The sequence below is a fragment of the Stegostoma tigrinum genome, chromosome 12, assembly GCF_030684315.1.
Source record: "Stegostoma tigrinum isolate sSteTig4 chromosome 12, sSteTig4.hap1, whole genome shotgun sequence".
Lineage (NCBI taxonomy): Eukaryota > Metazoa > Chordata > Chondrichthyes > Orectolobiformes > Stegostomatidae > Stegostoma > Stegostoma tigrinum.
This window is the reverse complement of record NC_081365.1, coordinates 38,016,264-38,033,866: the sequence shown is the minus strand read 5'-3', so window position 1 is coordinate 38,033,866 and position 17,603 is coordinate 38,016,264. Positions and strand designations below refer to the sequence as shown.

At 40.1% G+C, this 17,603-nt stretch overlaps 1 protein-coding gene across 13 annotated transcripts in view; it reads right to left on the bottom strand.

The window, feature by feature from the left end:
• Positions 1-357: 357 nt before the first annotated feature.
• Positions 358-17,603, bottom strand: part of hao2 (hydroxyacid oxidase 2 (long chain)) — a 49,116-nt gene continuing 31,870 nt past the window's right edge. For all 13 annotated transcript variants that reach the window (XM_048540949.1, XM_048540947.1, XM_048540939.1 and 10 more), the window contains 7 exons: positions 15,437-15,586; positions 11,785-11,936; positions 8,654-8,937; positions 5,890-6,108; positions 4,090-4,248; positions 2,250-2,319; positions 358-1,556 (listed from right to left, as the gene is read on the bottom strand). In XM_048540949.1, the coding sequence (XP_048396906.1) occupies positions 1,501-1,556; positions 2,250-2,319; positions 4,090-4,248; positions 5,890-6,108; positions 8,654-8,937; positions 11,785-11,936; positions 15,437-15,567 (1,071 nt within the window). In that variant the 5' untranslated portion in view covers positions 15,568-15,586 and the 3' untranslated portion in view covers positions 358-1,500. The remainder of the gene's footprint in view (positions 1,557-2,249; positions 2,320-4,089; positions 4,249-5,889; positions 6,109-8,653; positions 8,938-11,784; positions 11,937-15,436; positions 15,587-17,603) is intronic.

Genomic DNA, 17,603 nt, shown 5'->3' with positions numbered 1-17,603 from the left:
TTGTCTTGGAACTACTTTTGACATTACTATAGTCAGCCAGATGAGAAGGTGTACAAAATTTACCTAACAATCTGAGCTAAAGTTAACGTCAAATTAAAACACCCACTCACTGCATATGTGCCTTAATCTCACAAGTTTAACTGAAATTGCATGGTCAGGTTCAATATACCCTAATATATTTAACCCAAAACACAGTTTATCATAATATTAATAAATTCTAATTACTCCTGTTCCTTACTTGTTTTTTGTTCTGTGTATGTAACTTCCAATAATTAGAAGGAAATCTATTTGAATTACTGTCTGGGCAGTTTTAATTTCAAATATTATTGCGGTTTTAAAAGCAAGTATTAACAGTGTTTAATATGATATGGCATTATGAATAGCAGGATAGCTTTTCCTAGTAAATTTGTTCATTCTGATCACACTTTTTGTCACTCAGTCCAAACTATTTGGCAAAATACATAATGGTGCTGATAACTACTATGGTTACAAACTCAACTGATAAAGCTCACCAATATGTTTACGCATACGATTCCAGTTTTGAGTGCATTGCGGCATGTAATGTGAATGTTAGAGACATTAATTATATTAAACATGCAACCTTTTCCTTTTGAGTTCATGATCTTGTCAGAACCTCTTGATTATATTAATCTCAGTCTCGATTATCAGAAGAGTTATTTCATTGCTTGTTTCAAAGAGGCATTGAAAATATCGTGTATTAATTGCCATTTTATATTTTAAATCATAAGCTTTGAAAATCTGAAGAAATCAAATTAAAATGTAAATATTGGATTCCAGCATTGAAATTATATTATTCTGAAAGACACTGCCACCCAATCTTCCACTAAAGGAACTTTACATCTCCCCTGGCTGGGCTGAAATCAATCTCACGTCATAAAGCTGAAAAGACTTTGAGAAGCAACTCCCAAATGCACCACAAACCACCTGGTTCCATCATTAAGCTTTGGGCTTTGAGCAGAATGTAACTTACAAAATGTATCTAAGCTTCACACAGTGGCTGTGCTCCAGCAAAAACAATAACTCACATTAGTATAACACTCATGACAACAAAAAAAGTCCCAAAGCACTTAATAGTCGTATTAAGTACCAGTAGGAAAAAGGATGCCATGCCAAAGAAGGCAAGGTTTAGAGAGATGACTAAAGATTTGCATGGACTTTTTTAAAAAGGGAGAAGTGGAAGGGTTTGCCAAAAGAACATTTATCAATGCGAGCTTAACAGCAGTGTCAATGCTGCAGTTAAAACTGATCAAGTAAAGAACATTTATACATATCAAAAGGAAGAAAATTAATTCATTCAATAATCATGTTTCAAGACATATTATGAAATAGAAGTTATTCGTGACATTCTGTTTTGTTTATTTGCCTTGGTTACAGTGTTTTTCAACTACTCCAAATTTGTCCACAATGATCTTCTCTTTCAAGACATATTGATCTTCCAGCAGATGTGTAGTACTAGTTAATTTCTCTTAAGGAATCATTCTAAAGCTTGGAGAATTGAACAAGGTTCCTGTTGATCTCAGAAATATTTCTGCAACCTGCATTGGAGACAGGACATTGGTGACATGAAATGAACTCAAGTGAATTAAACTGTTGTTTCACATACTATACAATAATAGCAAGAAAGCTTGAGTCTTAAACAAACCATTACAATATCAAACCATTCCTGGCTAATGTGAAAACAGAGCCTTAAACAGAAGATGTTCTACAAGTGGCAAACATTCATTGTTGACCCATAGCATGAAGATGTTCCTCTGTCTCAGGGAATCTACAACTGAGGGAAACAGTCTCAGAACAAGGGGTAGGCTTTTTGGACTGAGATGAAAAGGAATTTCTTCACCCAAAGGCTGGCAAAACTTTGGAATCCCGTAACTCAGACGGCAGTATAGTTCCTGTCATGTTCAACCCAGAAAGTGAAACATTTCTAGGTTTGTTTTTTATTACACTCACGGGACAAGGGGATCTCTGGCTCGGCTAGCATTCACCACCCCTCCCTAAAGACCCTCTAGGACAGGCTGAACTTGAACCCAGACCTTCTAACTAGCCCACAACTACAGACAATACCACAGTGCCACAGGAGTCCTTACAGGATTGGACACACTAAGGTTATATGCCCTATTTATCTTTAACAGTTATTCAAGAAAACAAAACTGATGTATTCTTCAGCCTGAGCTGCATTTCAAGCCATGTTCCATAATGTGCTGCAATCAGCGAAGACTGAAAGCACTTACCAGCCAAAGCCATTGATAAACGAAATTCATCATTCAAAATCTGCAAAATTTCTTTGACTCCCTCTTCTCCCTAAAAGTAAAATAGTACATTTGTATTCTCAAATTGATTTCAGTCAAAATCCTTTAATTCCAGAGTATTAAATCTCCCATTTGTGTAAGTAGACAATGTTAGATGTACAACAAAAGAATTAATGTGTAGAAGCTATATTATTTGCCTGTGGTAATTATTTAAAGAAATTCTGATGTTGAACAGTGCAGTATCAGTGTCACCCAAGTAATCCTCACTCTTTCAAAAGCCAGTGCTGGTCAAAATGAGCAACGAGATAAATTCAGTAGAAATGTAAGAATTCAAAAATTTTTATGTTGCAATATAACACAACAACCGGCCAAAATCCTGAAGCATATCTGGGATTGACAAAGAATTCATTCATTACTGCAGTCTATGCCTTCAGCTTCAAGAGATTACTTCAGCACCTCAGTTTGTTATTATCGAGGTTGGCACAGTTATAGATTCATAGAGTTACACAGCGTGGAAACAGACCCTTCGGCCCAACCAGTCTATGCCAATCATGTTCCCAAACTGATCTAGTCTCACCTGCCTATATTTCGCCCATATCCCTACAAACCTTTTCTCTTCATAAACTTATCCAAATTCCTTTTAAACATATCTGTACCTGCATCCATCACTTTCTCTTGCATTTTATTCCACATACGAATCACTCTCTGTGTAAAAAAAAATGTCTCTCATGTCCTTTTTGAATCTTTCTCCTCTCACCTTAAAAATATGCCCGCTAATTTTGAAAAATAACTAGCCTATCCAGCCTCTCTGTATTACTGAAATCCTTCAATCCCAGCAACATCCTGTTAAATCTTTTCTGAACCCTCTCCAGTTTAATAAAACCTTTTCTTTAGCAGGGTGACCAGAACTGCATACAGCAGATTAGATTACTTACAGTGTGGAAACAGGCCCTTCGGCCCAACAGATCCACACTGCCCCTTGAAGCATCTCACCCAGACCCATCCCCATATAACACACACCCCCGAACACTACGGGTAATTTAGCATGGCCGATCCATCTAGCCCGCACATCTTTGGATTATGGGAGGAAACTGGAGCACCCAGAGGGAACCCACGCAGACATGGGGAGAACGTGTAAACTACACACAGACAGTCGCCCGAGGCTGGAATTGGGTCCCTGACGCTGTGAGGCTGCAGTGCTAAACACTGAGTCACCGTGTCGCCCAGTTCTCCAGAAGAGGCCTCCCCAAAGTCCTGTACGACCTCAACTTGTTATCCCAACTCCTATCCTTTAATTTACCACAAATCTTTGCCATAATTTATGTTTTTTTCTTTAATGTGATACTATTCTTAACTATTCTTAATTTACTTTTGATCTCATTGAAAGGCAGAGCAGAATTGATGGGCAGAATGCATATTGCTAGTCATTTGTTTTACAATCTTATAAAAATCCTTGAAGAATCAGCATTAAATTTCATTCTTATCTCATTGTCACTGCCTTCATCATGTTGCTAAACATTATTCAATTTAATTTAAACAAGCAGTTTTTTTTAAAATTCAAGTTTCTGTCATTGAATAGGGTATTCATTAAAAATATGATGCTGTTGGATTTTGTAATGCTATTTATTCTTTTATAACTGAACCATAAGTTTAATTAGATCTTTATATGGGGTTTTGGTTAAGGAAATGGATAATGCTCCTCCAGCCTATTAATTCATCATTGCTAAAATCCATTTTACTTCCGAGAGACTACCAACATTTCTCTCTGGCAAGGAGCAATGGAAACAGAAGTTGAAGATTGGCTACAGCATCAATTATTTACCTTGTAGACAAGACCCCAAACCACAGGCCGACCAATGAATACACACTTGGCTCCAATAGCTAAAGCCTTGAGCACATCACTTCCTGTACGGATTCCGCCATCCAAATAAACCTCAATTCTTCCTTGGACTGTATCCACAATTTCTGATAGGGCATCTATCTGCAAATGTTAAACACGTTTTATTCTCTGCCTTTCATTGTCATTTAGAAGAACAATAACGATGAGATCCTAACAGAGAAATTTGCTGATAATTAATTATGATGACGTGAAATCTCTTGTTGTTTCGAATACTTCCATTATCTCCTCCGCGAATATAGTTATAACTTGATCCTGAAAAATTCAGTCTTTTTTGAAAGGATTACAAATCTTCAATGTTTGGCCTCGGAAATCTTGGTTAAAAAATTTCCCACTGATTGCCAATTTTACCTTAAGGAATTCCTTGCAGTGCATCACTGTAACAAGGAGTTCAGTGCACAGCATCATTTGAGGAAATTCTATTTCTTTTTAATTATTCATTCATGGGATGAAGGGATAAGTGAGCTGTCTTCTTGAACTGTTGTAATCAACATGGCATAGAAATTTCTACTGTACTTTCAATGAAGGATTTCTAGGATTTTGACTCAACAGCAGCAAAAAAACCGATGGTATAGCTCCAAGTCAGAATGTTGGATGACTTGGAGGACAAGTTGCAAATGCTGGTCTTCCCATGTATCTACCTAAGTGGCAGAGGTTGTGGATTTGGAAGATGCAATCAATGAAGCCTCTGTATGTTGCTGCAGTGTATCTTGTAGATGGTACTCACTGAAGCTACTATGTGCCAGTGATGGAAGGGCTGACTGTTTAAAGAGTTTTTTGGGATGCCAATCAAATGATGTGCTTTGTGATGGATGGCCACAAGTTTCTTCAGCGTTGCTGCAAATGCATTAATTCAGGAACATGGAAAATATTCCATCGAGTGTAGATTAGATGCTGGACTTGGTTTAGGGAATCAGGAGTTGAGTTACATTTCTGCAATCTTTTCTTGTTGTAACAGTGGTTATGTCCCTGGTCTACTTAAGTTTGTGGTCAACAGTAAATCTCAGCACATTGATTCTTAGGGATGCAGTGATGATAATGCTTTTGGATTTCATAGATGAAATTTTAGAACCTTTCATTGTAAGTAGGCATTTTCTGGCACCTACATGATAGAAATGATATTTGCCATTCATCAACACAAGCCTGAATATTGTCCAGGTTCTTTTTGCATGTTAGGCATGGATTATTTTGCAGTGAATGGTACTGATACTGTGTAATCATCAGCAAGAGGCCTCACTTCTGACCTGTGATGTGCTGAAGGTCATTGATGAAGTAGATTAAGGTGGTTAGGCCCAAGGTGCAACTCTAAGGAATGTATACAGTGATTTCTTGGCTAAGAAATCTGACTACCAACTACCACAATCATCTTACTAAATATAGCCTGACACATCAGTTTGTTACTGACAAAGTTTTGGAGATATCTTTACTCAATATTCTTTACATAAAATATGAAATTAACATATGGTCTGATGAAAAATGATATTATTTGAAGAAGAGTAGTGAATTATATTTGTATCTTGGCCAAACTTACTGCTTCAACTAACACTACTAGTGGCAGAATAACAAGTCATTTATGGTATTTGCTGTTTGCAGGGACTTCTATGCAAATTGGCAGTTATGTTTGTCTATGTAATCACTGTAACCCTGTGTCAAGGTGAAATTTTAGTCATTGATAAAAGAAAAAAGGTAGGATAAAGTGTTTGTGAGAGAGATAAGTGGACTGACCGTAGCTGGGCCTCCATCAAGCTGCCTGCCTCCATGGTTTGACACTATGATACCTTGGACACCATGTTCCACTGCCAGTTCTGCGTCTTCCTTGGTTAGAATGCCCTTAATAATTATAGGCAGACGAGTTAACGACTGAAGCCAGCAGATATCTTTCCAACAGATTGACGGATCCAGAGAATTGGCTGGTACTCCATATAGTTCTGCTTCACTATGATCCTGTTTGTGTAAAAGAATAGTTACATCGCTGTAGTGAGAATCAGCGAGAAGCAAAACTTGAGGGTAATAAGAACAGCATAATTCATCCAGGCACTTTCAATCCTTTTGGCTCAATTTTATCTCAGTTGGGATTGATGACCGAGGTGTGTATCAATGGTTTCTAAACTTGATTTAACAATAATATTTCAATATCAGTTACGTGACAAAAAACCAAATCGTTTATACGTATGCAAATAATTGAGTTTAAGATTATTGGTTGGAAGTAAGATTTTTGTCTAATCTGGTCTTAAATCAGAATAGAAATAATTGTTTAATAATTTTTATGACTTAGTATGAACACTTAGAACATAAGAACATAAGAAATAGAAGCAGTAGTAGCCCATCTGGCCTCCCGAACCTGCTCCGTCTTGCAATAAGATCATGGCTGATCTGTTCATGGACTCAGCTTTACGTGTCCATCTACTCACTATAACCCTTAATTCTTTACTCTTCAAAAATTTGTCCATCTTTGCTGCAAAAACATTCAATGAGATAGCTACTTCTTAACTGGATAGGGAACTCCACAGAATCACAGTCCTTTGGGTGAAGAAATTTCTCCTCAACGGAGTCCTAAATCTGCAGCTCCTTATGTTGAGGTAGTGCAACATAGTTCTTGTTTCACCCACCAGTGGAAACAAGCTCCCTGCTTTTAGAACATAGAACATAGAACAGTACAGCACAGAACAGGCCCTTCAGCCCACAATGTTGTGCCGACCATTGATCCTCATGTATGCACCCTCAAATTTCTGTGACCATATACATGTCCAGCAGTCTCTTAAATGACCCCAATGACCTTGCTTCCACAACTGCTGCTGGCAACGCATTCCATGCTCCCACAACTCTCTGCGTAAAGAACCTGCCTCTGACATCCCCTCTATACTTTCCTCCAAACAGCTTAAAACTATGACCCCTCGTGCTAGCCATTTCTGCCCTGGGAAATAGTCTCTGGCTATCAACTCTATCTATGCCTCTCATTATCTTGTATACCTCAATTAGGTCCCCTCTCCTCCTCCTTTTCTCCAATGAAAAGAGACCGAGCTCAGTCAACCTCTCTTCATAAGATAAGCCCTCCATATCTATTTACCATATCTATGCCCTTCAGAATTTTATACGTTTCTATAAGAGCTCCTCTCATTTTTCTACATTCCAATGAGCTTAGTCCCAGTCTACTCAACTTCTCCTCATAGGCCAACACTCTCAACTCCGGAATCAACACTGTGAACCATCTATTCGCACGATAACAATGACATATGTTACTAAAGAGCAATTGGTGTCTGCTTGTTGTTCACTCAATGCTTTGTGCCTATAAATATGAGAAATGGACACAGCACCGTGGGTCTAGAAACTGGTTCATGGTTTGAAATGAATGATGTAAATGCCAAAACAGTCTGCCAAGAGGACACTGCCAATATAGCCATAGATTATAATAATCTATGAGAACCAGCTGCAATCCAGAGCAGCTTTCTGCTTAAGTGTTTTTGGTGAAGAGGGATAAAGACCATTGGACCGAGAATTGGTGCAGGCTGACAACAGCCCAGAGTGCACGTGACTCCACTTTGAGCAAAGCATAAAATGTTAGATTTAAATTTTTGTATTGTTAGAAGTAGGCTGGTTTGATTGCTAAGTGCCAGAGAAAACTGACAGTAGCAGAAAAAGGAACGTGTTGGAGTCAGCCGTAATCCATTTGGTATGGAGCCTGTAACATGTGTTGGAGCTGTTGTGTGTGCAAATTAGGGACCTAAAAGCTGTTTCATGTGACGTCCTGAATCTATATACAGAGCAGCTCCGTTTTGATTTACACCATACCACTCCCCCAACCTCCCCCCTCACTTTTGATGATTTGCATTGCTGGTAATGAGCTTTGCATGTAAATATCTAATTGGCTGCACTGGTGCTTTACTGGTGGTGGTCAGCTGTTGAGGAAAAAATAAATCACTGTGATTTCATGGTTGGGAAGCCATTCAGTTGTGCGTAAGAGCACCTCTAGATATAAGAAAACACATGGAGGCTAGCCAATCCCTATCTAGTACAGACTGATAGAGTGCTTTTGTAATTCTCAGCAGCTGTTTCTCACCTAAAAAGTGGATGTCATGTAATTTTAACCTGTGATTTTGAAGTATTTCAATATATGTAATTTGGAGCAAGGAGGAGAAAATGTGAAAACAATACAGCAGTGGAACACAGAAAGAACTTTTTTTCACTTCTATTACCAGGTTTATTCATAATTTGTAGCTTCTCTCCTGGAAGTACTTACTCTTTTATTAACACATGGTTCATATGATTCATATCATGCTTAAGTGCGAGTTCGAACAGTATCAGCCATCTCAACCAGCCCTGGTCTTGCCTTCAACAAAATCTACATATTTGACCTTGCCTGACAGTAGCTATGAGGTGTGAACCCAGTCATCTTGCCACTCCATACCCAGCAGCACTGAAGCCAATTGGCATGAGCTGGCTGGAATCACTTAGCTTCATTGTGCATCTTTAAAATGGGAAATGGCCGTACCTCAAGAATGCCATCAAAGTTTTTGACTTTGAGGTGAGGTGGTAGCTTAAAGTTGTTTCTGATATCATTTCTCCGTTTGCCAGTATAAGGGACATCCACAGTCAGAACGATGGCCCTGTACCCATGTGCTTCCACGCGATGTACTAGCTGCTCTGAGAGCTTACGGTTGCGATAGACATAAAGCTGAAACCATCGAAATCCATTAGGTGCTGCTGCTGAAATCTCTTCCACAGAACAGGTGGAGTATGTGCTTGCAATGTAACATGTGTTCATGGCTTCAGCAGCTACAAGACAACACATAAATACTGATCAAAATCCACATTGTCAATTGCTGAACTTGTAGTCTGTAAGATTTTCATGTTCTGTGACTTTGAAGGAGTTTCATTAGAGTACTGGCTTTTAAATTCTTGTATCTAGATTCAGTTTAGGAGCTTCTGGCTCAGAGGGACGAGATGTTACCTTGTGGATAGCATCTCTGCCTGTGAGCCAGCAGCTCCAAGTTTGAGTCCTGCACTGGGATTTGATGGCTCCAAAGGGCAAATTCATAACCCAAGCAACCAAGATGATTGTTAACCTGTAAATGTTTCCAGTAGGTGCATTGTAGATGCTAAGGCCAGCAGTTTCCGGTCACCCATAACCATTTGGTAACTTGCAATGCAACGACCTCCTGAAGGTAAAAGACTCCAACACTAAGTTGACTCTACTCCATGGCAAGTGTTTTCCTCACTGTAGGGTTCTGCTGATGATGGTCAGATTCATTTTTAGCTCAAGGGGAAAAATGTAACATTTTTCCAACCTTGAAGTTTCAAAATTCTTTTTAATTGAAGATTAATTTAGCCATTTTGTCCGAACAGTTGTGCCACATGACTGCATCAGGGTTAACTATGCTGAATATTCACATATTTCTACTTCATATTGTTGTCACAGCACAAAACATACAGGAAGTGATGATTTTACTTACATCACAGCATAACGTACAAGACATTTGAACTGGTCTAATATTATCCTTCATTGAAACAGATAGAAAGTAGGATATTTGGAACAGTCCTTTTTTCACTGTTACACCAGCACCATCCCTCACCTTTTCCTTCGCTACACTGATGACTGTATCGGTGCCACCTTGTGATCCCATGAGGGGCTTGAACAGTTCATCAACTTTACTAACAATTTTCCCCCAACCTCAAATACACCTGGACCATCTCCAATACCTCAATCTCCTTCCTGGACCTCTCCGTCTCATTTCTGGTAACCAGGAGGAGGAAAGTTTAGGGGAGATATGTGTGGAAAGTTCTTTACACAGAGGGTGGTGGGTATCTGGAATGCATTGCCAGCGGAGGTGGTAGACCCAGACACGTTAGCGTCTTTTAAGGTATATTTGGACAGGTACATGGATGGGCAGGGAGCAAATAGACACAGACCCTTAGAAAATAGATGACAGGTTAGACAGAGGATCTTGATCGGCACAGGCTTGGAGGGCCGAAGGGCCTGTTCCTGTGCTGTAATTTTCTTTGTTCTTTGTTCTCTTTGTTCATCTCAGCACCAACATCTATTTCAAACCCACTGATCCCACAGCAACGTAGACTTTACCTCCTCTCCATCACCCTCCTGCAAGAATGCCACCCCTTACTCCCAATTCATCCGTCTCTGCCGCATCTGCTCCCAAGTTGGAGCATTCCATTCCCACACATCTCAGATGTCCTCTTATTTCAAGACTGCATAATTTCCCCTCCAGTGACCAAAAATGCTCTGAACCGCATCTCTTACATTTCCTGCACTTCTGCCCTCAAATTCCCCTTCCCCCAACAAAAGTAAAGACAGAATCCCTCTGGTCCTCACAAACCACCCCATCAACCTCCACATCCAGCATATGATCTTCTGCCACTTCGGCAACCTATAACCCGACCCCAGAACCAAACAGATATTTCCCTTACACCTCTATCTGCCTTTTGTAGGGACCTCTCCCTCTTCTGCTCCACACTCCCTACTAACCCCACAACACCCGGCACCTTTCCCTGCACTGCAGGAACTTGCTTCCACACCCCCTCTCACCTCGATCTAAGGCCCAAAACAAACTTTCCAAATCCAACAGGCATTTACCCCTGTACATCCTCTAGCCTGGTCTACTGGATCCATTGCTCCTGATGTGGCCTCCTCAATATTGGTGAGACCAAGCACAGACTCAACAACAGATAGGCAGAGCATCTGCACTCTGTACACTATAATCAACAACACTTTCCGGTCACTAATCACTTTAACTCCCCCTCTCACTCCCATTCCCTGGGTGACATGTCGACGATGGGCCTCCACCAGTGCCACAATGACACCACATGCAAAGTAGAAGATTAATCCCTCATATTCTACCTCAGGAGCCCACAGCCCGATGGTCTGAACATAGAATTCACCAGTTTTAAAATCTTTGCATCCCTGGCCTTATCCAACATTCAATCCTCCCTCTCATCCTCGCCTCCTTGACCTGACACAACCTGCCCATCTTCCTCCCCACCAATCCGCCCCATCCTTCCCACTGACCAATCCTCACTATTCCCTGCCTGCATCCACTTATCACCATTCCACCTACCTTCCCCCAGCCCCACTCCTCCTCTCTATTTATTTCCAAGCTCCCTTACCCCTTCCCAGTTCCCATGAAGGATCCCAACCTGAAATGTCAACTTTCCTGCTCCCCTGATGCTGCCTGACCTGCTGAGTTCCTCCAGCTCCATACTGTGTTGACTCTGACTCCAACATCTTCAGTTCTTGCTATCGCTAGAAAGTAGTTATAATAGTAGTGGTGCTATTAATAACATTAATAACACTGGTGATTGCATTATTCCTACATTTACTCCTGTCTTCACACCTCTTAAGCTTAAACATTAAAATAACATCACTGAAAAATGGCTGCTAAAAAGTTGTTTATAAAATTTCCTGCTCTGAAAGCCACAAACGTTGGAAATATTTTGATCTTGGTTATGTATTTGCTCATTAATACTTTAAAGTCATTTACAAGGACTTATGTTCAAAACTCACATCGATTGCATTTGATCATAAGGCTTTGATAAAATTTCTTTATGTACGTTACTGCAACCATATGAACACAGTTACATCTTGAAAAGAAAATGTCTCTTATGAAGTACCACGGGCTGTACTCATCTCCCCATCATGCCATGCCATGCAGTGGAAAGCAGTAGGTGCGATTCCTATGGGAAAATTGATCTCCATTCCCTGGATGGTTACCCTTGTATCTGTTACGGAGACATCCCTTAGCATTCGTGGACGCAGGCGGATTCTGCAAAGTTAGCAGAAAATCTCAAATTACATTAAACGCTACGTAATCTATGTCATATAATATCTACCTTCTTACTGTGTTCCAGAGCTGTGTTTAGCCTATACTAGCTGTGTGTGAGGCACTGTCAAGGTAGAAGGCAGGCAGGAAAAATGAGAGGAAGGTTGAAAACTCACAACAGATCCAACATAATTCCTGTTCCGTTTAAAATCAGACTGCATTACAGGTCTCTGTCTGATCTTCTAATCTTGCTTTTGCACAGGCAATAGAGATGTACTTCATTTATGTTTACAATAATATGATGAATGTACAGTTTAAAGAAGAAAGAGAGAGGAACAGCCACTTAATATTTATGTAGCATTTTAAAGTAATGAAGCCTCAAGACTCTTCACAGGAGAACTATGAAGTCAAACTGGACACTGAGCCACCAATGGTGATGTTGATCAAGGTGATCAAAGGGGTAGGTTTTGGAAACAGAGAACTAGTGGAGCAAAGAGCTCTGTGGGAGGAACTGTTGAGTTTAGAACCCAGCAGCTAATGGTAAGGCCGTTAGGCTTTAATGGAGCATTTAAATTAGAGACAAGAAAGAGATGAACAATGTTACTCTGAAGAGTTGTATGGCTGGGGAGACCACACTGATGGGAGGCGAGAGGCCAGACAGGGGCTTAAAACTGAAGATTGGAATTTGAAAATTGATGTGTTGCTTGAATGGGACCCAAAGTATATCAGCTACTGCAGGGTAATGGGTGAACTGGACCTGCTGCAGAAATAGTTAACCTCAGTGCTGTCATGGAACATGGCCAGTGCTACGATATTAGTGTTCATAGCTACACAGCCAGTGACAAGATATAATTCCTCAGCTTTTAAGTCCCATTCTAAATAAGATGAATGGTAAAGGATCAAGATGTGGAGGTACTGGTATTGGACTGGGGCGGACAAAGTCAGAAATCATCAGGTTATGGTCCAACAGATTGATTTGACATCACAAGCTTTTGGAGTGCAGCCTCTTTGCCAGGTGAAATGAGAGAGAAGAGTGCACAGACATAGAATTTATAGGCAGAGAGCTCAAGGGCAGAGAGATCAAAAGATCATACAACTGGAGTCAGTGAAATAATAAGTTCCTGCAGTGATTAAGTGTTATACAGCATGAGTAAAGTGTCAGCAGCACAGTAACAAGAAAAGGGATGACTTACAATCTGATTAAATGAGGCAGAGAGATAATTACAAAAAAAAATGGTGGTGCTGGAAACAAACTAAATGACTGAAATAAGACGATAGATATAAGAGTCACATGCAGATGGACTAACCAAAATAATAAGTAATCCAAAGCTGTAAAAACAGATCATGATAATTTATCTAGGTGATGGTGTCAAAACAGGACAGTGAGGGAGATTTTACAGATACAGAGCAGTGTGGTGGTGTCACATGAACCCAAGATCACAATTGAGGCCATTGTCATGGATGCAGAAGTTGGTTATCAGTTTCTGCGCGGTGATTCTGCATTGTTGTGTATCTTGAAGTCCACCTTGGAGGACATTTACCCAAAGACTGGAGAGTGAATGTCCTTGGCAGCGGAAGTGTTCCCTAACTGGGAGGGAACATCCCTGTCTGATAATTGTTGCACAGAGTCCATTCATCCATTGTCATAGTATCTGCACGGTCCCTCCAATATACCATGCCTTGGGGCATCCTTGCCTGTAGCATATGTGCTAATACCCATCATGTTATTCCAGTTGTTTAGTTTGTCTCTAGCACCACCTTATTTTCAGTTTTGTGTGACTATTACTCTGCCTCATTTAATCGGATTATAGATCATCCCTCAACAAGGTGTAGAGCTGGATGAACACAGCAGGCCAGGCAGCATCAGAGGAGCAGGAAAGCTGATGTTTTGGGTCTGGACCCTTCTTCAGAAATGATTGCTGAAGAACAGTCCAGACCTGAAACATCAGCTTTCCTGATGCTGCTTGGCCTGCTGTCTTCATCCAGCTCGACACCTTGTTATGTCAGATTCCAGCATGGGCAGTTCCTACTATCTCTGAACAGGTCGTTCCTTTTCTTGTTATTCAGCTGTTGACACTTTAGTCACACTGTCTGACACTTTTGATCACCTGCAGAGGCTTATTATTCGCCACTCCACTCACACCAGTTGTAAAATCTTTTGTATCAGTGATAATGGGAACTGCAGATGCTGGAGAATCCAAGATAATAAAATGTGAGGCTGGATGAACACAGTAGACCCAGCAGCATCTCAGGAGCACTCCTGATACGCTGCTGGGCCTACTGTGTTCATCCAGCCTCACATTTTATTATCGTAAAATCTTTTGGTCTCCTTGCCCTTAATCTCTCTGCCTATAAATTCTGTGTCTGTGAGCACTTATCTCTCACTTCCCCTGATGAAGGGGCTGTGCTCTGAAAGTTTGTTGTTTCAAATAAACCTGTAGGACTGTAACCTGGTGTCTTCTGGTAAAAGATCAGGTGGCGGGGGTGGCGGGTTGGGTGTGCAAGTTATTTGCATGTGTTTGTACATGCACCTGTACTGTGCATACTGTGTGTAAATGGTAACAATGGAACATTAAAGTAAAGAAGTATACTCACTGGTCAATAGTGTCTTAGTTATTGTCTGAGAACAAAGTAACTGGGTAACAGTTGGGGTAGGCTGAAGATGATGTGTAAGTAAACAAACTGCATAGAAGTATATTATAGACTCTTCCTAATGTAACACAATTCCTAATCTAACTTATGATGACTAGTTTGGTTACCCTTAATAGTGCAAGAATAAAGGCTTAAAGAAGTGGTGGTTAGATGCACTGATACAGAGAAAGTTAACAGGTATCTATCATAAATTTTCAAATAAGATGCGATCTACCGAAGAACTGGTGTCATATCAGACTGATTGCAGATCAGAGGCTTAGCTTAGGGATGAGAACAAAGAAGTGCAACATCTTTTGCATGATCTTCCATAAGATAATGGTTAGGGAAGAAAAGCAATCAATTATTTTGTCCCTGGATTGACCACCTTTATCTTTAAAAGTCTCAGAATTATCCTTTCACTAGCTCTCAGTGAGCTTCGCTGTGTATAAGTGTAGGGATTTATAGCCTGGGAACTCACACAGTCCCGTCCTGTTAAGGTGCGGTCTTCCCAAATTGGCTTCTTCCAGGAGGCTGAATACATTTGAATTGGCTTCTTTCCAAATTCCACGCCCCAACATAAAGTAAAAATACTACTATGTGAACCTCCCAGTTTACGTCCTAAGATTTCATGCTGTTTTAGGAAAATAACAAGCCCGGTATGGTATTTTGTAGTTAAATGTTCTTTGCCGAATGGTAATTCAGAAACAACTATTCAACTCAACGTATATTTAACAGGATGGAAAATCTTGATTTTATTGTATAACTGGGTCTCATAAAGTATTTGGATCTTTCTTTCTTTTCATGCTTCAACAATATGGGATTCTGCAATTCAGCTGATTTGCGTCTCATTTAGTATTTGACAGGGTACAAACCTTTTATATGCCATCAGATTGTCATCTCTCGTACAGCATTCATCTGCCCCAGCAGCGTAGTAATCCCAGGTTGTTTTAGGTAAATGTTCTTTAGCATACACCTCAAAGTCAGACAAACATACCAAAGACATCTCTGGGTCACACAAAGATCTGAAACAATAATGGGTGCATGGAAATTTTAACAGGAATTTCAATCTCAAACATTATTGCAGGAAGAAAAGACAACAAAGGGACTGAAAGATGATGTGTACTCCATACGGTGACAAAAATATAGTCACAGTTGAAAAGTGCCAAGGCTCCTGAATGGATTATGAAGCTATTGGTTTTAAGTCAGAAATCACAAGCCAAATATTTCTACTTTCCTGGAGGAAAGGAGCAGTCTATGTTTCCAGTATTACCCTTCTTCAGGGGTCTTCAGGAGTCCTGAAGAAGCGTAATACCTGAAACATTGACTGCTCCTTTCCTTTCGATGCTCCAGCTGTTTTCTTCCAACCTCCTGTTTATCTACCTTGGATTCCAGCAGGGTTTTTTTTTGCCTATTTCTGTTAACGAATCAGTTCTGTAACAAGAGTCACACTGGATTCAAAACATCAACTCTGTTTTTCTCTCAACAGATGCTGCTAGACCTGCTGAGTTTCTCCTGCATTTTGTGTGTTTGTTTTAGGCTCCCAGCCCCCATATTATTTTGCTTTTATTTCTATAATTTGTTCTGTTTATGTCATGAGGAAGAATTCTGACATTTTTATAGCAATTAATAAGTTAACCCTTTTTAGAACACAACAAAATGCTATTGTCTTCAAAACGGTTTGAAATCCAAAACAATCTGAGCTCTTGCTTGTTCAGTTTATTTTCAGGTTGTGTGTCAATAGATGTGTTTTAATTAATAGTTACAGTGTCTCAGCCCTTCGCAACCCAGTATTGGCTAACAGCGAGATCAGAAACTGGAACATTATAGAGAAACCATCACTTCTCAGTCTCTTTTCAAGTCACACATCATCCTGATGAAGACTGGTATCACCAGTAGGAGTTCTTCATTGTTGCTATGTCAAAATTCTGAAACTTCCCATGTAAAACATGACCAGTGGCTTGACACCATTCCAGTCGATCTACAACTAACTATCGCGAAGGCATCTAATAAATGGGTAATAAATGTGATCTTGCAGGGTCAAACAAACAATAAAACTTCAAATTCTTGTAGATCTAACACATTGAGGAATTTTTCAGAGCTTTAAGACTTATTGAAAAAAGGTGCTTGTTCTAAAACCTTGGATGAGAAAGGATTCTGCAACTGGAAAATTGGCACATGTCTGGCTGATGCCATTTACCATATCTAAATAATGACCTAAACATTGTGGTCAGCAGTGATCAAATGGCACTTAACATTCACCTCAATTATCAGTAAGAGTGGGCAGGCTCGATGAGAATCTGTATCAGTCTCCTTTAACTCCACTTATTGCAGGGTTGCTGAGATAATGAGACTTAAAGAATGGCTTGTTGACAAAGCCAAAATCTCCACAGCAGGGGAATAGCAGGGTAGGGATGTGCTGTTTCAATGTTGCATCATTATAGGTGGGCACACAGGGTGATGTTGTTCCTCTAAATATGAGGAAGAAGGCAGCCACTGAAAACAAGCCTACATGTGTGGAATTAACAGCGGAGGTCAGTGGAGAGGTATGTTGTCATTCTCCTGGATACAGTGCTGCAAGATGTTTAATGATTTCCTTGGGGAGAAACAATCAGTAGCATTGGTCATTCAAATAGAAACTCTTCACTCTGCTTTATCAAGCCTTCTGGATATCATTCCATTTACTTATTAATGGGATGACAGTGTTGCTGACCAAGCAGCATCTATTGCCCATCCCTAATTGCCCAGAGGGCAGTTCAGAGTCAACCTCATTTTTATGGGTCTGGACTCACATGCAGGCCAGATCTGGTAAGTATGGCAGTTTCCTTCCCTCAAGAATGTTTGTTAACCAGATGGGTTTACGTGTGTTAACCAGATGGGTTTTTCCCAACAATCGACAATGGATTCAGAGTTGAGTAGATTCTTAATTCCAGATATTTTTTATTGAATTCAAATTCCACCATCTGCTGTGGCAGCATTCAAACCTGAGTACCCAGAACATTAGGGGTCTCTGGATTAACAGTCCAAAGATAATACCACTTG